The sequence below is a fragment of the Porites lutea genome, chromosome 5, assembly GCF_958299795.1.
Source record: "Porites lutea chromosome 5, jaPorLute2.1, whole genome shotgun sequence".
In the NCBI taxonomy this organism is placed as follows: domain Eukaryota; kingdom Metazoa; phylum Cnidaria; class Anthozoa; order Scleractinia; family Poritidae; genus Porites; species Porites lutea.
The window spans coordinates 7768431-7796014 of record NC_133205.1 but is presented as its reverse complement, the minus strand read 5'-3'; the positions used below and the strand labels follow the sequence as shown (position 1 = coordinate 7796014).

The 27584-nt window shown below is 39.3% G+C and overlaps 3 protein-coding genes across 3 annotated transcripts in view; all 3 read left to right on the top strand.

Annotated features, from left to right (window-relative positions):
- LOC140937840 (uncharacterized) overlaps positions 1 to 10367 on the top strand; it is a 23459-nt gene extending 13092 nt beyond the window's left edge. The window contains exons 4-6 of the mRNA XM_073387416.1: positions 7989 to 8798; positions 9851 to 10123; positions 10360 to 10367. Coding sequence (XP_073243517.1) covers positions 7989 to 8798; positions 9851 to 10123; positions 10360 to 10367 — 1091 coding nt within the window. The remainder of the gene's footprint in view (positions 1 to 7988; positions 8799 to 9850; positions 10124 to 10359) is intronic.
- Positions 10368 to 12347: 1980 nt separating this feature from the next.
- LOC140937126 (uncharacterized) lies at positions 12348 to 18177 on the top strand. The gene is made up of 4 exons (XM_073386657.1): positions 12348 to 12810; positions 15823 to 16413; positions 16944 to 17006; positions 18009 to 18177. Exons 1-4 carry the CDS (start codon positions 12375 to 12377, stop codon positions 18134 to 18136), a joined length of 1218 nt encoding a protein of 405 aa, XP_073242758.1. The 5' UTR covers positions 12348 to 12374; the 3' UTR covers positions 18137 to 18177.
- A 2521-nt stretch (positions 18178 to 20698) lies between these two features.
- LOC140937839 (uncharacterized) overlaps positions 20699 to 27584 on the top strand; it is a 43679-nt gene continuing 36793 nt past the window's right edge. Inside the window, exons 1-2 of the mRNA XM_073387415.1 lie at positions 20699 to 20729; positions 21589 to 21651. The gene's annotated coding sequence lies outside the window, so the exon portion shown is untranslated. The remainder of the gene's footprint in view (positions 20730 to 21588; positions 21652 to 27584) is intronic.

Below are 27584 nucleotides of genomic sequence, written 5' to 3'. Positions count from 1 at the left end.
AGGGAACGTGAACCGTGAACTGCTTAGAAAGCGGCGAGCATTTGGTTCTTGGAAGCCATCCTGTAACAGTGAGTAATAAAGTAAATTATAAACAACGAAAATTCCTCTTGGTAGCGTTTTTGATTGCTGACGAGCCTCATGAGAACCAGCACACTATTCTCTACAATAGCGGGAAAAAGCCAAAATTTGTCGTATTTCCGTATTTGTTGGATGTAAGATCAGAAGCATGCGCAGTCGATTAGTTTTGCTTATTATCCGTGGTATTCGCTCTTGTACGATGACAACACGTGAAACGCACTTGGACTTCGAATAAATTTCAGGGTGCAGGCAGATTGTAAACAAGTTCCCTGCTAGCAGAGGTCTCTCACAACGAGGGAAAAATTTTTGTCTCGTCGTGAGATACCTCTGCTAGCAGGGAAGTAAGCGAGGTGAGTGTTAAGCAATTTTTTTTTTTCATTTTCTAGATGTCATTATTTAATTTACTTTTGGAAGTATTCATCAATGTCTCCATCCAGAGCGTTTTAGTGATGAATCTCTTGGAGGACGGGAGGATTATGTGTTTGGCTGCTCTTTTTGCCGATTCGCAAATACATATGGAGGTGCGCGCGAAGATAACGATCAGATCCTCCTTTTTGGAAATAGTTTTTTTCTCTGTACATTCAGCAGTAGTGAAGTGCCAGGCAAACATACCTCCATTCGGATTTAACTGCCGACTCTGGCTTGCTTGTCTCGGGAGAAAGGACTGGACGGTGCGAGGCATTAACCAGATTAACCAGCCTTGCGTCTAAAGCTAACTTCGGTACATGCAAATCAAAGTATTATTTTCGCCCGTTGGGGAGTTAAATTTGATCGTTATGTCAAAATCTGTACATGTCGAGTTAAGCAATTCAGCTGATAATTTGACCATTAAATTACATTTGTTCGTTGAGGCGAAAGAAATAGCTTGGAACCTTGGATTCAAAATGTATATTGCTCTTTGAAGCTATCTCCTTATGGCTAACCAGTCAACTTAAAAAATTATTTGATTGTCGCGTTGGCAAGCGCCTGCCACGCAGGCTACCGTCAGGTCCAATTGTTTGCTTTATATCTTCTCGAACACCACATTAAACTGTCGTTCGCCCATTGACCTTGATTATTGTTGAAAATGTATTAGTAATGCTTTCGCACCGCCATTCGCGAATTGGCAAAAATTGTTGAGATAGAAGATCATTAAAATCTCTGGTCTTCCTCGGGACTCACCACTTAACCGTTTGTGACCTTGATGAATACTTCAACGGCAAATAAAGAAATCTATAAAATATATCAAAAGGCAATTCATTGAAACTCAGACCTCGTTTTTCATCTGCTTGCACTCTGGAAATTTACTCGAAGGACTCTCCCCTTTTATACTTCACAAATACTCAAAAATATCATATTTATTCCTTTTAAATTCTAAGGCTTACCCACCCTAATTCGCAAAATGTATTCTCCGTATTTTCTTCCGACTCTGACGCCAGCACTTACTTGCAAGTTGAAACTCCTAGTAAATATGTTAGTCAGTTTTCTGACTTGTCTGAATAAGGTGAAATTACATCAAAGCAAAACACCGCTGAGCCCAGTTGTTCGAGGGACGATTAGCGCTTTTTCCCTGGTTCAAAAGCATCTTCTCGGATAATTTTCTTCCAATCATCAACTTGTGGGCAAAAAGAATTAAAACTGAAATGTTCTTTAAGCTTGCAAATCTGAATTCAAATCTCGCACTAACCCTGGGTTATCTCAACCCAGCTTTGAACAACTCGGCCTTGGAAGATATTAACCCGTTCACTTAGCTGAAGGATTGCCTACAAAATGTCAGAATTGTGACTCGAATGTCTACTCTCTACACTCTACTCGTATCTCTGTCACTCTAGTCTTTGCCTACGGCTCAATTAGACGTTATCGTCCGACTTCTTAGTCGCCAGAAGAGCCCGGAGGCCGCGCTCTATATATACAGAGAGGCGTCAGGGAGATGAAAGGGTAGAGATTTCACTTACAACATTCCAGTGAAACTGTTTCCATTTCAGCTACCAACGGCATCTATTTGGAAAGATGGGACCGGATAGACTACAAGCGTGTGAAATTCCTCCTCATGGACTCTCGTTATCCAAGGCTGCCACCGAAAACAATATGTCTTCCTGATTTCCAGCAACCGCAGCGTTGGGCTGATTATTTCGGTGCTCGAGCAAGGACGTATTTTGTTCCACTGCTTCATGCTTTGTGAGGGCATCTAATTTGATTCTAAAAATTTGTACCTTAATCTTAATTAGGCATGCAAGAAAGACGAGTTTAGTTTCAGAAAAAAAGAGATAAGGGGATAATGGGGTTACGGTTGATCGAAGTCTTTGAAGACAAGCACGTCAGTAGATCGGTGAATACTCAACAGTGCAACTGAACATACCAAATTGATTCGTATTATTGGGGTGATTGACCAATGAAGGGGTTTGATCCAGAGAGGCAAATGTTATCCAGTCTGCATGACAGGCGCTGTATAATCCAAGCAAGGCGAACGCAGCATTTTGCGCTTCGCGCAATTGCCGCGTATGCCTCACTTGGCTGATAAAGCGCCTGCTATGCAGGCGAAATACTACGCAATGGAATTGTAATTATTAGACATGCGCTTACTGAAAGTCAGAACTGGCCCGCGATCGAATCGAACTGGTTATTTTGACCTAAAAAAATTCTAGGTTTTTCTCGAAATTTTCCCTACAACCTACCAATGCAGAATATACCATAAATGAATAGGCTGATCTGGTTAAATAGTCTTGATTAATAGAGCCTAGAAATTCTCTTTACCACTGTAGCGGTCTGGTCGACCGGTTCTAACAATGAGAAGCGCCCTGTAATCTTCATCTTACTGGCAAAGAGTTACTGTCCCCTTCGAACGGTTTTTTTACTAGCAATCAACGAATGTTCATGTTTGCACTTTCCCCTAGTCCCTGTACAGCGTTCTCCAAGGCCTTCTCAGTCAATAGAGTGTTTTCACTCACGTGGCCAGCAGCAGCTATGCAAATTTATTGGAACAAAAGAAAGCATTTGCATAAGAAAAGAGTTCATCTCCCACAGGACTGGTTTGGGACACACCAACATGGCCGCCGTTTTATTGTTATGGGACACCAATATGGCCGTCGTGACGTCATGTGAAAACACTCTATAGGGACTAGGCAAGTTTACACTTACCGCAAATCCTCTATTAAGCCCCCCCCCCCCCCTAGGTGGGGGGCTATTTATTTCAAGCCCATTTGAGGGGGGGGGTGCTTAATGGAGACGGAAGGCTTATTTGAAAGTGGGGCGGCTTATTTAATTTAGAAACGACAATGGTATTAGTTCTCCATAAAGAATTAGAATACAAAGTGGAAAAGCTGAAGTACAAGAAATTTAGGTCATGCAGCCAAGGATCAGAATCAAGTCCAATCTTCCAGTTGGTAAATATAAGCCATCCTGGATCAGTCCACACGAAGTTTTAAAGTCGTGGTTGATTAATACAGTCTATCATTTATTAGCGAAGAATAAATAGGGGAGATGAGGGCGGGCATATTAACTTTCTTCCACTGAAAAGCGGAGGCTTATTAGAGAGGCGGGGGGCTTATTTGAGAGTGCGGCTTAATAGAGGATTTACGGTATGTTTACCATCCAGTGTGACATCGAATATATATCACCGGACGAAAAAATGGATTTGCACAAATTTGCTCCTCGCAAATATCTCGCAAACATTTAAACACTGAGGTGTAAATATATGGAAAACATGATAAAAGTTGTGCCAATCCATTTTTTTGCCCACGGTATATAGCGTGTGCATGTAATTTCTCTCAGCATCAGATGCCGGTAGTGACCTTTATATTAGTACCAAATGATAAATGATGATGATGACGACGACGACGATGATGATGATGATGATAAATACTTGATTGGTGGGAGGCAAACCATTATGATGCCAGTTGGCTATTTTATGAGCTTGGCCGCCGACAATTGGAACTCGGAATTACCGAGAACAAATCAATCTGGCGGTCAGGGACGGACTTGAAATTTGTAAATAACAAGTCCAGTGCTTCAGTGACCTCCCAGCGTGGGCTGATTAAGATGTCAGAGTGCAGACAATGGTTGGGAGGAAGATTTCTCTCGATTCAGCGGGATGAGTTGTCGAAGTCCGGGAATGATGCATATTGTTATTATAATAACAATGCATAGTAGAGTCCTTCGAATCGACAACTTCATTTAGAGCCTATTGTGACAATACGCTGGAAATTTCTTTCCCCCCACGTAAAGAAATCCGAATTCCGGAGTCCCGAAAATTTTTGCCTGTGGAATCTGGAATCCAGAAATGCTTTCTTGTAAATCTGGAATCCTGGCTTTCTGTAGTGTCCGGAATACAGCTCAAGGAATCCGGAATCCCACTAACGATTGGAATCCGGAATCCCAGTTCCACTGACAAGAATCGGGAATCCAGTCCTTGGAGTCAGGAATCTGTAGCTTGGAATCGACAATCCAAGACTGTCTTGGATTCCCTTATCTGACAATCGGACTTAATCCTCTCGGTTGTGTATTCCCGCTTACGGGACAAGAAATATGGAAGAGAAGTTTTTTTTTTATGAAAAAGGAAAACAGATTCAAGTTGACTATTGGTCAAATCAGGAAATGGGACAGTTATGTCTGTTTTGACAACTCACGATCTCAAGTATTTTAATTCCTAGTTGACAACGATTTGATTTATCCGTACGACGAATGAGATGCATTTTTCCACTGTCGAATTAAAACGTTTTTTTTCATTTGTATAATTCCGTAGAGTTAACAAGTTCCCAACGGCCCAGTTTATCAATTGAACACTCCTTTGATTTATCCGTACGACGAATGAGATGCATTTTTCCACTGTCGAATTAAAACGTTTTTTTTTCATTTGTATAATTCCGTAGAGTTAACAAGTTCTCAACGACCCAGTTTATCAATTGAACACTCCTTTGGGGGTGCTATTTATCCATTCATAGCGGCCAAGACTAGGAGAACGTATCTTTCGGGCTTATACGTCACAAGTGTGAGTGTGATCTATTTGGAAGCACTGTTAACGTCGAAAAGTCACGATCGAACAAAACAAAACGAAACAAAACAAGCAAACAAACAAAAACACGCACAAAGTATCGAGTAGTTAGCAAAAACCGCTGGACAGAGAAATTAACGATTGGGCAAACTGGAACAACCTAACGTCATTTTGAAATCAGTATTCAGAGAAATACAATGAGGAGCCAATTAATGTTTTCCTTACCAGAGGCACAATGCCATCTATTTCCAAATAGCTGGGCAGCCGAGGCAAACAACTTTTCACGCAGAGCCGCAAACCTTGAGCAGCAAATGCAGGAAATAATGTTTCGCATCTTTAACAGGTGAATAGAAAACAGCTCAGGCTACTGAAGAATTAGCCTTTGGCAGATTTTGATAGATATATAGTTTCAGCCAAGCCTAAAAGCGAAGCTTCAATCGGTTTTTATACTTTTAACGAGGGGTACCTTCCGGCAAGTGCCAACGAGGCGAATTCGTTTATCTTTTGTGGAATGTGCCTATTCAGATCTTCGCGATATTTTTTTTCATAATTTTAGAGGTTAAAAATGGATTCCGCTATAGAAAAGGATGGCACCCAACTTCAAAACAACAACTTTGGCACATTCTAGGATTTCACTTTTATTAAACAATAACAACATGGCTTGAAGCTTTGTTGGTAAATATTTGCAAGTTAGCACTTATGTTTCATGGAAAATTCCATTGTATCAAAGCTATAAACTTTAGAAAGAAAAATATAGTTCAAATGAGGCCTTTGACTGATGAAATTAAAAATAATAAGTAAATTCCGAGCAACAGCGTCATCGGGGATTAGAAAAATATTCGCGTGGTAATATACATAAGACAAAATATGGTGTAAAGTAAAATATGTGAAAAGCGCGCAAGAATGGGGCGGAATGTATTAGAGGTATAAAAATATAAACTTGAATAAAATACAAGTGAGCGAGTGTCACAGGACAAAGAGTCTCTTGAAAGGCATAATGTTAGTATGAAAAACAAAAGGTACGCACTGAATTCGTTGCTCTCCTCACGGGAGTTTTGGGCTGTCTCAATGTGAATCAAGCAGCAAAAAAACATGCTGGTTGACAAAATCTCTCGAAAGACATAAATAAATTCTTAAAAAAAGGTCCGCAAATACGTTCCATTCCTCACGGAAAGTAAGGACCGGCTCAATGTAAATCGACCTGCGAAGAAAACGCTGGTTCTCATATAAGTTTTGAGAATATAACCCTATGGCTTGATCAACTACCGCTCAAAATTCAATTCACAAAGCAACAGAGAACTCTGAAAACCGTGGTTCTGAGTCGAGAAGCGAACACGCTACCTCAAGGTAAATTGAGCTGCAAAGGACAAGCTAGTTCTGACAAAAATTTGAGCGTAAAACCCTACTCCTTGATCAGCTGCTGCTTTAAACACAATTTATAAAGCAAACCAGAGCACTTAATTGCCCTTTCAAACTAGAAATCGTATTAAAGCTTGCTCACCAGTTAGGTCCTCTTGAACAGACAACGAACAGCTGCACCTGAATCACCCAATCTTGAACCACGAGTTGTAAACACAAGACCATCACGTCACTACCCAAATATGGGGTCTTCCTTGCACCCAAATATGGTCAAAAATGCAAATTTTAGAGGGTTACGCAGAATTTGAGAGTTTTTGCCTACATTGCGCGGCGTTATAATTCTGTCGCTGAGTCAACCTCGCTTCTTAGCTCGGTTGCCTCGTTGGCAATTAAAGATTATTGGATGATAAAGGGATGTTCAGTTCTGCAGTTATTCTCCAAATAGCAAAAGTCGTCGGTCCAATTGTAGTCTTGTTGTTCTTGCTATGTTTTGAGGCATGCAGTAGTTAGCCTATTTCTTCTTCGCGAAACGCGTGAAATGTTCCGCCATCTTCTACTGCTCTACCAAAACAACTCAACCTCGTCCCCAGGACTTGCCATCGCAAACGTCTTCCAAATTTGGTCAACGATGGCTGTTTATGAAGAATCAACCGTGGGATTTGAGCCAATCAGAAAGTGAGAAATATTTGGAATAAATAAATTTAAGAAATTCGATCGCAGAACCTCATGAGCTCAGGGTAAGGGCAGGTAGTAGAAATAAAGAGAGACGAAGCCAAGAAAGAAAGAAAAAAAGATAATCGAAGATAATAAATAATTAACGAAATGATAGGTTTATCCAAGATTCAAACTTTTAAACCCTTACTTGCTAAGTAAGGTACGTACTTACCACAACGCTATATAATGAACCAGAGCCTCAAGTAAAAAAAACATTGCCGTTAACGAAGTGATAGATTTATCCAAGATTCAAACTCGAAACCTTTGCTTCCTAGGTGAGGTACGTACTTACCAAGACGCTACGTAATGAACCAGATATGAGCCTCAAGTGAAAACGCAGTTTAAAGCTGGTCAAGCCGTATTAAACGTCAAGCATGAATTCAAAGTTGTATTCCAGGAAAAAAGCGGGGTTTTGACTTTAGAGAGCCGGATTTGGACCCCTTTTTTGCGTTCGAAGAACAAATGCCCTGTAGAGCCGATATACGATAAAACTCGACTGCTAAGTAAGACGCCAAAAAATGTTCTCTACCTCGATTTTCGGTCTTATTTTGAATTTAACGGCCTAAATCGCGTCCATTTCTTTTTAAAGTACCTCCACAGTCGAAACTCATCGCCAAAAGCATTTCGTGGCCGCTAAAATGGCGTTTTTTGCAGGGTTTTGCTAGGTAACTGTGGACACCCGTGAGCCCGTTATATTGCCGCCTCGTGTTTCAGGCTACCTCGCTAGAGATCCATGCGTCAAAGATTCAAGCATGCATGCGAATTCCGACAAAATCATGTAAAACTCGCATGGCGAGGAACTTAAAAGTAAAGACTGACTTTGTTCATTTCGATGTAAAATTAGTTACTATTTTGTTCTTATGAACAGATCAAAACTTCTCCTACCAAGCCATTTTGCTTAAGGTAGCCGCGGAAGCTGGTGCGAAGGCTGGACTATCTTTTGGCGAAAGATGGGCCCAGAAAACAGGCGCAAAAGCAGGAGCTAAAGCTGGTGCAATGGCAGGGGTACAAGCTGGAGCATGGGCTGGAGGAACTGCAGGAGAAAACGCAGCCATCAGAATGATTACAAAAACACTGGAGGATGGATTAAACAATCTTTATGGTAACGACGGGCATAAATATAAGATTAACGTAGTGGATGGTAACGTGGTCTCAGTCACTGGACCTGGAATGACAGGAGCTAGTGCAGCTGCAGGAGCAGCAGCGAATGCTTGGGCTGGAGGGACTGTCGGGGTAGGTGGGTCTGGTGGAGCCGGCGGAAGTGCAGGCTCGGCTGGAACTGCTGGAACAGGTGGGACGGCTGGAGCTACTGGTAGTGGTGGAGCTACGACAGCTGCAGGAAGTGCAGGTGCAGCGGCAGGTGCTGCTGGGGGAACCGGGGGAGCCGTTGGAGCCGGAGGATCAGGGGGTGCTGTAGGTGCTGGGGCTACTGGGGGCACCGGTACAGGAAGTAGCTCGTCTGGTGGTGCTGCAGCAGGAGGTGCAGCGGCTGCTGGTGGAGGAGGCTCTCAGGTTTCCGGTGCTGCAAGTGTAGGCGTTGGAAATGGAAGTGCTGGAACAGGGGGAGCCAGCTCTGGCACAATAAAACCTGCCAAAGTGACGTATATACCAAAACCAGGAGAAGATCCACAATTAATGGCACTTAATTTGGTCTGGAAGGCCGGGGGAGCGAGGAAAAGTAAGTCAGATAATGTTATCGATACTAGCAAATTACGTTTTGCTTTGGGAAACCCGCTAATGTTTGAATAGACGGTGTAGCTGTTTTTACAAGACCATTTTTACGTTTAAAACCATTCTATCAAATTACTAAGAATAAATTCAAATGTAAGTTTTGAAGATAGATAACGAGGCAATAGTGAATAGTTATCTGAAAAGTTTGTATTTGCCTTTGAAGTATCATCTTTTATCAATAAATTGAAACCATAGAAGAGATGAATTCATCTTTCCACCATTGCATTCATGCATCCATGCATACATGCATGCATGCATCTATTCTGATTCATTCATTTAGTTAGCCATTCATGCATGTATGCATTCATTCATTCATTTACTGGGTTTTCAAAGTTTTTCATAATTTTGGGGGGTTCGATCTTTACCTCTTCACCTTTGAGCGGCATAAGGCTCAACAACCGCGGGTGAAAGTAAAAAAAAGAAAACATCAAACGAATATTCTTTCTTGCGCTCAACTATGGAATAAACTTCCAGAAGATGTCAAGCTGGCCCATAATGTTAATATTTTTAAGTCTAAGCTAAGATCAATTCAGCTGTAATTTTTATATTTTCAATTTTTTTTTTGTAATTTCTATAATTTTTTATGTTCATGTGTACATAGATTATAGATTATATGTTTATTTTTTTTATACTAGATATTATTATTATAATTTAAGATTTAATGCACGTTCGTATTTTGAACGAGCACTTGTACTCGTAGACGATAACGAGGTTAAATAAATTATTGTTGTTGTTGTTATTGATATAGGTCTAACTAGCATTATCTGAATTAGTAGAAGTCATATGACTTATAGTTTTCTATTAATAAATTTTGCAAGTTGCAATAAATTGATTAATCTATCATAATTGTTACCTTTTAGAGTTATTAAAGCAATGAAATATAAAAAAGGATTATCCTGTATAAAGATTCGTTTATTGTTGTTCTTGTACTTTTCTGTTATTTTCATTATACTTAAATATGTCTTTCTAAATTATTTGTTCATTATTTCTTTGTCTTAGTCGTAGCAAATGGAATGTATACTTTTCATTCAATGGTTGCACCGTACAGCCAGGAAAATGCCTTTCTCAACGATTGCTGGAGATCAAAATATGGTTTATTCTACTTAGATAAATTTTGTCAGGTATTTATTACCCGTATTCCTGCCTTGTCAAAAGTAGCCAGCACATCGAGAGACACAGTTTCCTTTGAATCTGCATGTTGGCCAGGATATTTCTTGCGCCAAAAGAACTATCACTTCATTCTTCAAAAGAGAGACGGGACGGAACTTTTCGGTAGGTATACATGAGAATCTTTTGCTTTTAGATCCAAGCCGCGGGATGTGGTGCTACCTTATATAAGCTATGATATGTGGGCATGTGCCGCCCCAAATGGTACAGTTTTTGACACAAAAATGGGTATAGCTTTGCCCATTATGGTCTATATATCTGAATACGGATACGGTTTTAAATGGAACCACGAGAACGTATAAATTTATTAGTTATTCAGCTATAAACGTTTTTTTTTTCAGATGAATAAGATCGTCTAGTGTCAAATACTTAATAATAAAAATTACTTTTGTTGACTTCACTTGAACAAGGTAACCGTGGGAGGTACACCCATATATGGGCCATATGGATTTTTAGGGCTTCCATCCTTAAATAGGGCATTATTTTTACCCTTGTTTGCGTTGTGCTCGTCTATCCTCCCTTGGTTCTCGGTGTGATCCTTAGAAAGGGTTCCTTACTATATCAGCTAATATATACTAAAACAGTGGATAGTGTGTTTCGCGCGCTCTGATTGGCTACTCAATCAGTGAATATCCTGCACTATTCACTGATTCACCTCCAGTTTCTCCGAGCGAGCGACGCCAAACTCGCGTAGGTTGCGAGCAAAATGCTTTCCCGGTTTGCTGCCGTATCAAAACTAAGAAATTTCACAACTAATCAAGCAAGCTATTTCCGAAATACATGAAGAAGGTGACGAAGTTCGGTTTGGAAGTTTTAACAGGTAAAGCTTTGCCTTTTTGACTTGAATAGTTATCGATAAAACCGGTGAAAATGTTTTTTGTTTACAAATGCAAATTACGCTTAAGTCTTGCGTTACTTTATTTAGTTGACTTGTTCATAAATAAGCTTAAAACTAAATTTAATAATCTTTTTTATAGAATTATTTTAAATACAAACAGAATTCACAACTCCTTTTGAAGAAACTACCCCGCAAGAGCTAAACAAACGCCTTCAAAAGTTTTATTTGTCGCTAAGAAAAAGCGACGACTGCGGCTGTTCAGTCATCGCGCGCCAAAATTGTAATCGTTGGCAACAGTAAATGAGTTAAAAATCATCATTTTGTGCTCAATTATCTCACTGTTTTAGTATATACTAAAACAATTATTCACCTCAGTGTCGGTGGCTAGTAGTGGATATTTACCTCGCCGCTTCGCAGCCTCGGTAAATATCCAGTACTAGCCACCTCCACTTCGGTGAATAATTGTTATTTAGTTAGCCAGGGCTAAAAGCGAAGCTCTGGTTAATAATACGTGCTAAAAAAAATTAAATCGTGTAATGCTCAAAGGGGACGACAATGAAAATGGCTTGAAGACTAACGTTTCTAATTAGCAAAAAAACAAATTGCACGTGCAGCACGCTTTTTTGTCTTTCCCTTGCCATTGTTTTTCACGACTACAACGCTGTTTTGTACGACTAAAACGTCAAACTTCCTGTGTTCATGTTCGCTTATATGGTTATAGATTGAGAGGTTATACATTGGCGAACAGAGAACAACTTTCAGAGGCCGGCCAGTTCTGAAAAAAGGATGGGAAAATGTTTTGGACTGAAATAAGGCTAGGATTTGGAAAACCGTGCGAAAGTTTCAAAGAGTAAATTAAGTTTTTCCTCTACACTTAAAGACTCAGTTTCGCGAGCCGCCACTTTTCTTCATGCGTAGCAGCCTAGCCCTTTTATCCGTGACGGCATTCTGTTGAAGGTAAGCTGATTGGCGAGAAGTTCAGGTGGAATGCCTACTTTAAAGAAACAAAAGAAGCACGGGCTGATTTTACAGTCGGGAGTATATATTTCTTTTACCAATATTTCGGAAGGCAAGGCCTTCTTCTTCAGGGTCTTGCATACAATGATAAGATAAAGCTAAGACGTTAAAATTTAAAATAGAGAATAGCTAGCCTGTACACTTACGTTGTTTTATTTTTCTTTTCGTTCTTTTTGGAAAACATCGGCGAGCAAGCGATAGCGTGCAATGTGATAGTATGATAACAGGTGAAAATTTAAATTAGAAGAAAACTGAACGTTAAAAGTACAGCTATATGAAAACAAAAACCGTTGAATTAGTGATATGAGAGAAATTTGAAATGTAACAATAGTATAAATAAATGATTACAAACGGAAAAACTTTAAATTATTCTGGTACAAGGACTTTGTCCACTGAATATTAAAATTACTCAATTTCCTGGTGGGTTCCGTCTTAATATTTTAATTGTTATATGTTATTAAATCCCCAGATAAAGACAGTTCATTTTTTGTCTACGACGTCATGACGTACACTCGCAATTTTCTCTTCAATTCGATGCACAAAGACTGGTATGTCTGCGAGGAAAATAGGGCTGAAGATCGTGGAGTTCACAAAATAAGTAAACTTGCTCTAGACTTTTACAGTGGTAACCCAGACGTTCTTCCACGTTGTGCCTTTATACTCAACCCAATAGAAAAAAATGGCGACAAGTTTAGGAACTGTAGAAACTTTATTGGGCCAATGGAAACTCCAGAAATAAGCGGACAACCTCTTCCTCATCCACCACATTTGGTTTCGAATAAACCACCGTCTCCTTTTGGTCTACCAACCTGTATACCAGTTTGCCCAGCGGGACCAACACAGCCTGGAGCTCAGGCAGGACAAGGGAGTATGGGTCAAGCGGGTCCCGGCACCTCCGCCGCTGGAGCGAGTTCATCACATCAACCCTCTAACAAACGTGAGAGATAGACGATGAATATACGTAACTTCCTCAAATACAAGTTTCCCCTTGATAAATCCCCCCCTTCCCTTTGATACGAGAAAAGAAGTAATTGCTGCCACCTAATCATACCCTTGAGCAATCAAGGGAGATGATAAACAAATATGGTGTCAAATGAGCGCCTATTTAAATTTTTTGAGTCGAGAGGATGGCGCAAATAGGAAGAGGGACTCTTCGGTCATAGCGGAGCTCCACCCGCGCGCGAAGCGCGCGCGTGGACGGAGCCCCATAGCTAAGGAAATGTGGTAATCTACCTATCCGAGAAAATTTGGTAATCACGTGACCGTACGACCGTCCGTCCGCACCACAGGGAAACCAATGTTTACTTTCACACTTTCTAGTTTAGGAGCCCAATAGAAAACTAATTGCACATCAATGTTGTGATCAATTGACAGCTGTCAAAACAGGATATCCGCTGACCAGTATCACCTGACCGTACTGCGGGCTCAAGTGTCGACCCATCGAGGTCGAGTACTTTTTTGAAGTTATCCGCTGACAAATTACCAGTTTTAAATGATCGCAGGCTCAAGTCTTTTTTTTCCAATGATTCATATGAAATATGTTGTGTTTATGTCACTATGGCCCCGCACAGTCAAGATTTTGATTTCAAACTGACCTCGGACGCGGAAATTAATTCAGCCACTTTTTAAAAAATAAAGGCGGGGAAGACCTTTTGTTACCATGGTCACGCGTTGGTCACGCTCTACGTCCAATTTTTGTACTCTGATTGGTCAAAATTTGACAGGTGAGTTCATGCGGAAAAGTTATGCAGCATCTTGAAAGTTGACAGCTAAAGCTGACAGAGTTTTGTGTCAACTTGTGATGTTTTTAACTGTCTTTTTCCACTGAATGTACAAAATGAAATACAGCTGCTATCAAGAGTCTTCTGTTATCCATGGCTGGTTTGTTTATTGGGTTTTTGGTTGAGAAATACGTCTCTTGTCAAAATTGGGTAATCTGATTTCGGATGGCATCGTTTTCGTCTTACACCTTGCTCAATGCGTAAGAGGGTTTAAAAGTCTCAATCAACTATGGCCTTCCTTGATATCTTTCAGGAACTGAATCTCGAATGGTAAGCCTGAGTAATTATTGTATTTGGTGTTTGTTTTTGTTATATCTAATTTCATGAAGTCGAGCACAGTTTATGCGGCAAGTTTTTGCACGTTTGTTAAGATTTGAGTCAATGATCTGATCTAATGTCAGGTTTGATTTAAAAGGCCTTCAGATACATTTTCTCACGGCAAATAGAAAAAAAACGTTCCGAAGAATATTTAGTTATAAATTTGGCTGTAGAAGGAAAACTTTGAGTGATTTTCTTGCTTCGAGGAGTTCATCTTTGAAAAAAAAACAAACACCGGGAGGCCGGCTGAAAGTAAAACAAAATAAACTTAAGCTTAAGCTTTAAGCTTAAAGACTCAGGATTTTTAGAGACACTTTAATACTTGTCTTCGTGAATGAAAATTGTTGTCTCTGTAAATGTTTTACCGAATTATATTTCTCTTATTGATTGTTAGTAGTCTCTCTTGCAATTTTAATCGCTTGTCCGTGGTGTTTGTTTTCATCATTCATGAACATCGCTTGCAGGAGTTCTTAGAAATGTCGCGCGTATCAAACGCTTTATAAGATTACACATCGTTATAACTGGAACCATTAAATAACAAAAAATAATGATAATAAATTCGTTATTATGTTGAAGCGTATCTCCATTAAAGTTCATTCAAACACTCGACCACACTGACAGCTCGCACTAAAAAATGAGAACCGGCTGGCCGTATGGGTGATTTTGGAAATTTTTTGAACGGTTTCGCTAAAAGCCCACGATTGATCGTCCTGAACATTGAAAAATTGTGAAATGCCGTATTCTGTCCGAGGTCTGTATGATAAGAAGTACTGTTTTACCTCAGATGTGATGTATAAAAAGTATAAAAGGTTGGTTTACACACCCTCAGATTTGTTGGCAAGAATTTGTAAAGTAAACCTGTCGAGCGCAGAAAAATGCGGCCTGATTTGTTTTCCAAGAATTCTTTTTCGAGGCCTAACCTAGCTACTGTGATCAAGAGCCATTATGGCTCTTGAATGTGATAGAAGATGTTTGCTATTTTTTGGGTGTACATATATTTAGGCTATCAACTCGATGTAAGATGTTTTACTCTAAAATAACTTATCCTTTCCCTCAAACGTCACATGAATGTGCCCTTAAGTTTACTGATTTGTGGATTACAAGTTTATTGTTTGATTTAAAATATAAATTCATTAATGGGAGCTTCGCTTTTAGCCCTGGCTAAATCTATATATTATTACGGTATTTATGGCTATAACTTTCCGAAAGAAACATCAAATAATCGCACAAAACCCACCTTTCCAATAAGCAGCCATTTATCGAGCAAAAGATATTGTCCCCGCTTTCAACTTTTATTAAAAATACAGAAAAAAAGAAATTAATTAAAAGTGGGTACAGATGGGGATAACTGGAGAAGGTTTAAACAGACTGCATTCAGATCAACTTGATAACCACGGACACTGCTCACAGTGAACGCACCTCCTCAAGAGGGTCATATTGGCGTTAACCGTCAGACGACCGAGGACGTAACCGCCAACCATCAAAAAGCTGAATTTTTTAACGCAGCCCATCAAGGGCCCATTTACAAACGAAATAGAAAGAAAATTATTATTTCACTGAATCATCATCATCGGTCGACCCGGAAGAACAGTCGACTGTAAATCGTCTGACTCCAACTGTGGTATGTTTTTAATTTTCTTGTATGGTAATGACGTCATGTTGGAATAATAAAAGAAGGTAACTGTTAACAATTTTTAGCCTTTAACCGTCAGAACAAACCCCCCATTATGACCCTTACTATAATGTACGTAACTCCGTTGTAATAATTGCCTCTGGAATGTTTAAAAATGGACTTTCCTGTATCCGAGGCAGACCATTGTTCACCACAAACTTGTTGCTTTTTATCACAGCATACTGTGTTGCGGTAATCTTCGACAACAAGGTTGGCTCTCCTTTTACATTGTACTCTTCTCTAAAACACGAGGGATATCTCGTCACTGGATCTGGCTTTAAACTGAAACTTCTGATAGATCGACCACAACTGCACAGCCACGTGACATTCTACGCTAAAGACCCAGGTGGAAATCGAGAAGACTTGTTAAATGGGGAACCAAGTATTTCAAGGCCAGTGGTTTCTAACTGTGATTATTTTTTCCCCGTAACTGTGACAGCCGAACAAGGCCCTTCAAGTTCAGCCCCCGGAGCCCTGGTCGCATCTCCCCCTTCATCTGTTCCCGGACAGTATGCGCCGCCAGCTGCACCGCCAGCTGCTCCACCAGCTCCAGCAGCCCCACCTCTTCCTCCGTCACCACCTCTTCCTCCTCCACCACCTCCTGCTGCACCTCCGCCTGCCTTACCTCCTGCGCCAGCGTATCCGGCTCCGCCGTCCCAACCTCCATTAGCCCCACCATCTCCTCCGGCTCCGTCCACAGCACCGGCACCCCAGCCGGCTTATGCTCCACATAGTCCGTCCATTCAAGGTGCTCCTTCCACGCCAAGAGGCAAGTAAATCATTTGCTAATAGTAACCATATAATAACGTTGATGGTGATGATGATGTTAAAAATAGTAACTGATAAATTGTTTTTCCCTTGATTTGCATTACGAAATTTACTAGAGAGTTTTTTTCGTTGTGAAATGCGTGGATATCAGTTCTGAAGAAAAGACAACTAATTATGCTCTTTTAGTTGATAATAACAGTGACAGTATGTATACTTAATTATAACGTGGTAGTTAATTATGATAGTTGCCTTCCCTGTTCTAAGCAGTTCAATAGCTTTCTTTTTTGTTATAATTGAAGACAATTAATTAATAATTTTTTGATATTGCAACTGATGGATTACTCAATGACGTAGCTTTCGAATTCAATACTGATTTTACAATATAAATCCTCGCCCTTCTAAACCGTAACAAGGTTACTTAATCTTAGACAGCAATATACGTTGGCAGCCTCCTCTTACATACGATTTATCCAATAATTTTATTTTTCATAGTTTATAAAAAAAGAAATTGTTTTTTTTTACTCTTTTCAGACAATGGGTCGGTTCATTACCATTACCACTATTATAAATCCAAGACGGCTGACCACCTACATGGTAATGATACACTTTTATTTTATGTATTTAGCACCCATGACAAAGCCTTATTCTTCCTAAATTTCACTATTTTCACCTAGGCCAAAATGTACCTAATTTACTTCCCCAAATTTTTGCATAACTCGGCGTTGTCTTCGATTTTCCTTCGTACGCCAGTTATACCCAGGAGAAATTGGAAACAATGGTTATGCAAATGGTTTGTACTATTGACCGAGTGAACAAGAAAACAACGCCATGCTTGTTTGTCTCGAATAACTCGGTACTTTTACTGAAGGATCACGTGACGGGATGAACTCGTGATTAACAACATTACAGGGTTAACAAGGTGCATTATGGTCAATGTGAAAATGTTGAGTTGATACAGGAAGGAAGATCAAATAATGATCTTGCCCCAGTTGTTTAGATAGCGCTATCAACCGGATAAATCACTATCCAGCGGATATCTATTAGGGAAACCAATTGCGTTATCTCGTACTGGACAGAAATTTATCCACTGGATAACGGTATCCACCTTTTGAACATCCGGGGCCAGGAATCATTGTCACACTTCAGATGGTTCTTCAAATTTATTTATTTTAACGTATAAGTCATCACTAATCAGACATAACATCGGTGAAGGATTGGTTCGATTACTGTAATGGCGTGACCGCACGCGTGACACGCCTAGTGATTAGTATGCGTATTACGTGTTATTAGTTTAGAACGTGCGAGGTTGTATCATAACGTACGCAGTAAAGGATTGTGAAAAGATATACGATGTAAGCTCGACATTAAAATTACCAAGCGATACTCAGGAAAATGAGCCCCCACTCATCTCCCCAAAAGAGCTTCGGGGAGGATCAAAGTCCAGACCCTGGAGACGGGGGAAATCGAGCCTATGTGAAGGATAGTAAAATAATAATTAGATCAGATAGCCAATCTCGACTCTTATGTAAACTTTTTAACAGCAAAGAAGAGTGTTTTACCTGATATCCTATATTTTTTCATATCTTTGATCTGAAGCTTGCCCAAGCAGCTGTTCTCCTAATTCTGTTCCATGCCCTCCCACCTGCCCGATACACTGCTGTAAGCGAGACTTGGACGAATACGTAGACGACGAGGGCGACGAAGATCAAACAACAGAGAAATGAGTTTGCCTTTGTCCTAGAAAATGGAACTTCCATAATGTAGATGACACAAGTACATTTTGTCTTGCACTTGGTCTTGCTAGAATGAAAGAAAACAGCACAGAAACCTTAATGAACAGCTTGACATAGGACTTGATCGCATTATCCGGCCTTTTTCAGCTTGCTATGCCTCGTTGTAGATACTCACAAGCTTGGCTTCCAGCAAGCTCTTGACTAAGGAGCGAGGGAAGAGAACTGGAGAGCTCACTTGAGGTCTTGCTAGCAAGCAGCCTTCGCACAAAGAGAAAGTCTCAGCCAAACTGTCTAGCCGACATTCTAGGGAGCTTAATTAAGCAACAACGACGGCAAAGGCTACGAAAACGTCACTTAAAAAGTGAAGTCGCGCTGCTTCAACCTTTATCGCTTTTATCCATCTCGTTCAATTTGTCAAATGTTGGCATTTTTTTCTGGAGTTGAATTCTAAGTGACTCTACGGAAGTTAAGGAAAAGAAAAAGAAAGTCGTTTTTCTTTATTGTGTCTTGTGTTCGCGTTCTCCACAAAACGTGAAATTAGGTATTTTCACGTCGTAGTCGTGCAGTGATGGCAAAGAAATATACAAAAAAGCATGATGCACGTGCACAGTTGTTATTTTGCCAGTATAAACGTATTGCCTTTTTGCCGTTCTTGTTGACGCCGTCGTCGTCGTTTCGTAAGCTCTTTTCTACCAAAATAAAGGGGCTGTATCATGGAAGTGGCCCATTTTGTTTAGCGTTTCCTATGGCTTACATTTAAGTCTCTATTTGAAAATTATTCGGAAATTATCTTTTTGCAGATTGGTGATTTTTTTTGTCTTGCGTGAACTAATTTTTGCGATTAGGAGAGATTGTTTTTTCTTGCTGGGAATTAATGGCTCAGTCAATTCCAAGCATGCCTTCCCCCCTCCTTCCGCTTGGGCATTTGTCAGGCATTTAATAATAATAATAATATCATAGGTGACAAATTACTCCTTAATTTTGGCGCTCGGGAAATTATTAAGATTTGGACAAAACGCGCGTGAAATTATTCCCTAATTTCACTCGTCACCATTTGATTACACATACTAATCAACTTTATTTAACGAGGGTAACACGGGACAGTACTTCAACTGAATAACTAATGGCCCTCAAACTAAAATTATAAAACAAAAGTTAAGTAGCCAAAAATACATATCGTTTCAGAAAAAGAACTATAAATATATATATGAATAAGACTAAAAAGGGTAAAAACTATTTTACAATTATAAAATATCCCGAAAATGAATATCTACAAACCATAATTACAATAAGAATACAGCTATGATGGGTCAACCGAGAGAAAGGTTGTAAAATGCCGGATTAGCATAAAACTAAGAAATAAAATTAAGGTGTTTCGATATAGTTTTTCAGAGGCCATACCGATATTCTTCACTGCAATCCCCTTAAAAGTGTTTTTTTCCTTGTCCGATCGCTATAAAATTTTCACCAGTAATTGGCTATGGATTGAAATTTGTGAAAATGTGGTTTTAAGTAAAATCGATATTACTATGACAACAATAAACAAAATAATTTGATATTGATAAAAGCCGAATTTTGTATGATCTAGACCAGCTACTGAAAATCCAGCACTAGGAACTTAAAGTTTGGTGTTTAGCAAACAATCTTCGTAAGAAGTAAAAAATTCTATATGTTTGAATTCGACTAAAACGAAAATATATTTCAAAGCTTCAATTTTCAATAGCCGTGATAGATTATTAAAAAAAAACGTTATAAGTGACTCAAATTATTCTTAAGTAGCGTCAGAATGCTGCTTAATATCATATTTCGATGCTAGGAAGTTTTGGTGTATTTTCGTTCTTGCCTTCTTGAAAACTAACCCGTTTTCTCACCACCTGTCTAAGTGCAACTTCATTCAAAATTTGGACTTTGAGCGGTTTTTTTTTATATCTCTGAAACGACTCGAACGAAAACTGTACCGAAACTCCTTAAGTTTGTCATTTTGTCGGTCATACGAGTGATTAACAAAATCGGACGACCGCGTAGCGGGAGTCCGATTTGTTTAATCACGAGTATGATTACAGACCGAGTTGGACGACACGAAGTTCTGTTACCAATCAACCATAACTTTAACAAAATTTGTAATATAATAGGCTGTTTTTTAAATCAAAACACAAGAAATTCGAAATTTTGTTTTGCTAGCTAGGCTGAAATCAGGGCAGTTGATAGCCAATGAGATTTGACAATTTTGTTATAGTTATGATTATTGTTAATATTATTATTATTATTGTTATTTTATTATTTTATTATTTTATTTTTTCAGCGGACTGATTTGACAACATCTACTAGCTGGTAACTATAATCAGGTGATTTTTTCTATGAATCTGCGATGAGGGTGCCCAGCAGGTGGCTCATCTTACTTCATTGTCTGTCAAACAAGGGTGATTTTATCATAAAAAATATATCGTTAAACGTCCTTGTTGAGTCGAGAGCCAGCGACGTGCAATGAAGTATCTAACGGTAGTTCTTTACTGCGCAGTATACACTTTGCTTTTTCAATTTTCAAAAGGGCGTCAAGAAAGCGAAAATCAGCACGTATCAACAGGTACGTTAAGTGCTTTTAGCACCATTGTAATTATTTTGTTGATGTTTTTCGTTCTCACGATCCAATGTTTACATTCTGTGCCAGTCTTTTAACTAAAATGAACTTAATAAGATAAGGAACACGTATAAAAACGATAAATGAATTAAACAATCATATCTTAAGTACTTCTCAAAATAACACGACAGTAAAGTGTCAAAGCCGATCTAGTGTTCACTTATGCATAAACCGTTATCGAAATTGTTTCCACTTTTACCCGCTTCAGTCTGAATCCAAATGTATCTAATTCTTTTTTTGTGTTAAATCTAGATCAGAGAGGATCAATGTCTGCACGAAAGGGCTGTTGAAAGAGATACATTTTTCGAGTGCCCTAATTTTTCACTATTTATTATTAACTAACTAAAAAATTTAAAAAAAAAATATTAAAAAAGTATATCCCCAAGCATTTATTTAATAGAGGGTTCAAACGAGTTGCCGATGGCAAAATAGGATCCATCGCTTAGTGCACTTTGAAACGGCAGATTCAAGTTGAGAATTTCTCGAAATAGGAAATGAGCAGATATAAACTACCCAATACAATTCTTATGGATGAAACTAACGCAAAAATACTTATTTTTTGAGGAAGGGAAAACATGGTCATCAGCTGCAAATTCTCATTTGTCGTTTGCTGAAACGCGGCTCTAAATCTCTCAAATGACTGAGTTTTACTAAAGAAAAAAATGTATGTATCCTTGCTGAGTTTTGCCGGGTGTTTCTGAAATAGTCGCCTGTGTCTCAGGCGAACTTACAGGCTTGAGGGCCGATGAGAGACGGGCAGATTTGCAGGCTAGACTAAAGAGTGATCGGTTTTTGTAAATCCTAGAGGCTGAACATGAATAGGTTAGAAAGCGGCGTTCATTTGGTTCTTGGGAACCACCTTGCAACCGTAAGTAAAATCACGAATTACATGCAACTTGGCAGCCTTGTCCCTAAGCCGTCTCGGCTTGGTCAATCCTGGATTCTAGTCTCTCAGTCGGTGACGTCACAGCTCAAGGTCGCTCGCTCCTTCTTAGTCCTCGCGGGGACAACGGGGCAAGAGAGAACGCCTAGGGACTAGGCTGACAACTTGGTAAACGTTTTTCCGAGTGTTAATTGAGTGATAATTATAGCTGGGTCAAATCTCCCGTATGTGATCACCCAAGATGCGAAAATTTAGTGGTCGCTTGCGGGAGGTGGTCGTTTACATGAATCAAATCACAGGGGGTCTCTTCCAAGAAGAGGTCTGGACTCATCTATTTTATGGATCGAAGAGAATTTTTTGCAAGCAAGCAGTTACGATATTCTATTCTGTGTAGTCACTAAACGTTTTTTGTTTACTCTGAGTCGCGCCACATAGAGAGAACATTGAAACTACGCATCAAGTAGTCGCTTACGGGAGGCTAAAAACAACAGAAAATTATAAAACCTTCAGCCCCCAAAAGAGCTCAGCGCTTACTGGAGATGGTCTTTTATGAGAGGTTTCAACTAAAAGGGTCTGACTGGGAAATGTTTGGTGTTTCGATAAGTGGTCGCTTACGAGAGGTGGTCAGACTTCGAGGTTCGACTAGACAAGACAGGACAAGACAACATTTTATTAGGGGTCTTATACCAACTGATACATCGACAGTTTTCCAACATTTTTATACATAACAAATTATTACAAATAGCGATAGTTACATACACGCAGACATATTTTGATCTATTTTTCTCGTTGTTTTAAAGCATTCGCTTCGCTATCAATTTTGGGGGTTTAGGTTTCTCGTTAAAGAAAACATGAATATTTCATTTGGTAACATTTTGTTCATTCTTATAAGATATTCATTTTTCAGGCTATCGAGTAGAACGTTTCTTATTTCCTGGTAAGCGTGGCATACAGTTAAAAAGTGATATTCGTCCTCCATTTCCAGTTTACAAACGCGAAACATTGTTTCTTCGGGTTTTTTTATAAGGTCTTAACTATATAAATATAAGTCCTGTCGGTTGCTATTTCGACATCTGGACAGGTCAAATTTTTTTAAACGGTTTTTTTTAAAAATACATTTTTAATGCAAGCATCCGAATCAGCTTTCGAACGCTAAAAGCGACTCAAAGGGTGTTCACCTTTCTTTTTTAAGAGTCAACAGGGGTATCCAAAGATTGTTTTCTGTAAAATATCTGTTCGGAGAAGCAAATATTGCGTAGAATTTTCTATTACTTGAGGACGACTAAAAATTTCTAGGTGACCGTTCCATTTATGCACAATTTTTGAAGCTTATCTAATAAATTCCCAACGATTTTCCAAAGTTTAATTTTTCACATTTCACTGCCCAACTTAGGCTATTTTTGCACACTTGCTGTCGACATCACGGTTAAAAATATTGAGACACCCCTAAAACTATATTGGCGTCGTTTACTGTTGTAAAGGGGCTACGTAATGCTATTTGCTGTCTTTTAAAAACCTAAAACGTATCTTCGCAACAATTGAATTCCAAAACTGAACAATGACCGTGAGATTTGTCGACCTCGTATACAGAGTATATTTATAGGCATTGAAACTATTTTCTGTCATCTCTTCCTACCTCAGGCAAAGCCACTTAAGGCATGACAACCTAATTAAATATGCACATTTTGTTAAATGCTATTTAGAACGGTTTGCTTCCATCAATGATTCTGAAAAGTGAACTAAATATGTGGCTCAACAACAAAAAAAAAAAAACACGTGAAACGTGATTTCAAATAACACGTGACATTGCTTCGTCAATGATGTTACAAAATACGTGCCTTGATCTTAGGAATTTTCACTACCAAAATGTTACATAAACAGTGTAAATCGTAAATCTGCCTTGTATGAATGGAAGTGTTGTTTATCCTATTAGCTATTTCACTAATTAATGAGTCACGTGACCCCTTTCCCTTTATTTACCGATTCCTATACAACGTTAACACGCATACAAGGCGAATTCTTAAGAACCTTTTTAATAGCCTCTGAAATGTACCTAAAAGAACTTGTTGCTCTTTCATTATCCTTTCCCCATTTTAAAGTAAATATTTTGACCGTTAATTCTCAATTATCAGTCACGTGACGGAAATTTGACCTTCTAAAATGTCTCATATTGCTAAGGCCATTAAGCTACATTTGTAGTTCAATTTTCAGGATCATTGACACAAAATATGCATATTTAATTAGATACTCACGGCTTAAGTGGTCTAAGTACCGATAACAAGGATGGACTGTTCTGTCGCACTTTGTAATAATCGTCGCACTTTGAAATACCTGTCGCACTTTGTAATAAAAAAGCTGTCGCACTTTGTAATAACAGACCATCGCACTTTGTAATAAAATATAAGTTGTCGCACGCGAGTGACTCGGCGAATGGCTTCGTAATCATGAAGAAACAACACTTGTCTTCTTTCGTAGCTGGTGAAGGTACTTTAGTTCCATGTATTTTCATGTGTTTTTCGATAAACTTTCAAGCAGGCTCTTGTAACTTTTTTGTTTGTTTGTTTTTTTTTCCCGATGAAATTGCATTTTTGTAGCATTCTAAGAAATGAATTAAAACGATTTGCCTCGAGCGCCATTCTATCCTTCGCGAAAAAAAATCTCAGCCAGCTTCCAGTTTTAAACTGACGCGTACACGGACCATATATGGAGAGCATAGTATAATGGCTCATATACCATAATGGCTAAGGCAACCAAAACGCTAGAATTGCATTATCAAATGATTCAGTTTTTAATAATGTACTATATCATTTGCCTACGTCATTGTGCCCCAATGACTGCTAATTTTGTGGAAATTTCGAATGCGCTAGAATCGACATGAAACAAACAGATTCACAATAAACAGAAAATGCGACAGCGCAAAGTGTGGCCCAGCCAAGATAACAAAAAGCAAAAAAAATTGCAAACTCTAAAATCAAATCTTAAGTACAATGATACTAAAAAAATCTCAGTCTAGAACGTTTATGCTCAAGTTCCATAAACAAAGCATTTTTGTTTCTGCCTAGAGCTTTGAAGTATGCTACTTGTTTTGCCAAAATATGTCCATGTTAATACGATGATAAACTATCCGAGACCTATATAACGCAGTGCCAGCCAAGCATTTCGCTATTTTTGATTTGAGATTAATCGTAATTCAAACATACCACTTGAAGGCCCAAACATATTCTGATGATATATTTTTACGCGGACATTTTCCGTTAATACCCCGATTATTGACTTTGCAGAGTTGATTGTAAACTTGACATCTGTGGTTAGGCCACGAAAAGGTTCCAGATCCTTCTTTAACAATGAATGACCTTATTGTTTAATGTGTTTGCCAACTTCTTGATTTTGTCGGACACCTTATCATTTGAGTATTTTTCGCTTTGAGGAAAAAATTATGGAATTGGATTTTGCCAATAAACTGATAAATTCAACAGCATGACTTCATAACAGTCATGTCCAATACTGTCGCACTGTTACGGACCGTTAAGAGCAGTTGACGGATCGTACGCTCCGTACAAACTGTCAGCGTTGCTAACGGTCCGTATTTTGAGCACATACGGAGCGTGCATCTCATTATGACATCAGGGCACAGTGTGTTACGGTCCTTACGATCCGTATGCTAAGAGAAGTTGACGGATCGTACGCTTCGTACAAATCGTCAGAGTTGCTCACGGTCCGTATTCTGAGCACATACGGAGCGTGCATCTCATTATGACATCAGAGCATAGTGTGTTACGGTTCGTACGGTCCGTACGATCCGTACGAATCGTAGCGGTCCGTATGCTAAGAGCAGTTGACGGATCGTACGCTCCATACAAATCGTCAGAGTTGCTCACGGTCCGTATTCTCAGCACATACGGAGAGTGCATCTCCTTATGACATCGGGGCACAGTGTGTTGTCGGTTCGTACGATCCGTACGAATCGTAACGGTCCGTATGCTTGATTGATACGAACCGTATTAATTCCTCGTTATATAAGCTATATAAGCCATCAAGCGAAACAAGCACGCTCCAACAGTAATATTCCTCGTTCCATAAGCCATAAACCACAAAATCTGAAATCGCTGTCCAGTGTCTGGTTGAAATTAGTAAAGGGAATAATTCTGAAGGGAATAATTCATTTAGGGGACGTCGACACACCTTTTTGTAGTGGTCATTCCCCTCACTGTTAATGCAATTGGCAGATATCTACCTGGCCACTTTGTAGTTCAGTAAGTTTCCACCACCATTCACCATCACTTCGGTAAATAGTACATATCGTTATGAGAAATGACGTAATCAACATGTCACGAGCACGGGACAAATTTAGCGGTAATTATTTGAAATAACATTTAATACTTGTATGGGCACAACTCCATGCTTGAAAATACATTTGACAGCGGATTTCCCTTATTAAGACCCTTAAATCTAACTCTGGAAACAGTAAATATTTAATCTTTTTAGTTGATTGTGGAATTCCAAACCTAAACATTCAAAGGCTATGAATAGTCAAATAGGCTGTTTCCCAGTTCCAAAGTGAAGCCTACTGCAATATCCGACGTCTGATAAAAATGTTTTGATTGCAAGAGAAAAAACAAAAATATAACTAAACTACTCTTTATGACGTCAAATTACGTACGTCATTGTGTCAATCAAGTTATGTCTAGATTTTGGAAATGAATAGTGCGATAACTAGATATATCAAAATATTTGCTTACACAGTCAAGGACACCTTAATTTTATAGAAAACCCGATAATACGGATAGCAGCTTAATTCCAAACTCCCATCACTACGGACATCCGCTGTCGTATGGACACTAACTTGCGGTCTCGAGGTCGTCCGCATAGAAAGAGTTGTACTTTCCTTCAAAGATCTTGAGCCGGAAGGTCGCAGTTGAAGTGAACACTTTCCTCCGCCCTCACTTGAGAAATTGGTGCTGAAAACCGTTCGAATTCAGTGGAATGTTATTGTTGTTGTCGTTGGTGATGATGCTTATTACTGGGTTTTACTTGTCCTCCGACCATCCATTTCAAGTTTATTACAAAGTGCGACAGCTTATTTTATTACAAAGTGCGATGGTCTGTTATTACAAAGTGCGACAGAACATGGACGTGGCGATTGAAACTTGAAAAGGTTGGGCCAACGTTTTCACATTTTAGTGCTATGCCAGCGCGAAAAATCACCCAAAAAATATCATGGTTAGTGTTCCCAGATTTGTTTGATATCTTCTTCATAACTATACTATACATAGAGAATACTTCATGGAAAGTGCTGGCGTACGGTATTTACGCACGAGTTGTTGACGTATCAGAAATCGAACGAGTGAGTGCAGCGAACGAGTAAGATTTCTGATACAAAAACAGTGTATGTATATAGTAAAGAAACATTTTATATATCGGTAAAAGCACTAAGCTAGTAATGATTTTGACGCATACCCTTTTGAGCACGCGCTAGTAGCTTTCGAGACCAAGTTAAGCCTAGACTGCGAGCAGTCTCTCTTTTTCTTCAGATTTAGTAAGGGGAGTGCACGCGCGCGAGCGTGTCTCGGGCGTTTTGCTCGACGGACCAAGAAAAAAGAGAGACTGCTCGTAGTCTCAGTTAGGCCAGGCCCGTGAGATGATTAGTCGACCTTATTTTGTCCGGAATAAGTCATTCCTGGGCATTTTGAATTCCGATTTGGTCGAATTTCACTTAGTAAAACAGTAATTGCTCTTTGTAGGGCTTCGTTTACATTGCGATACAAAGTTTTCATAACAATAGCGGGACAGTCTCGCGTAACCGTGATTCCATATCAGGAAGTACATTTTGATTGGTTCTCCAAAAAAACCCAAGTATTGGAACAGAGTTATACCCTTCAGGGTTATATGCTTCTGGTTATAGCTATCGTTAGCTGAGT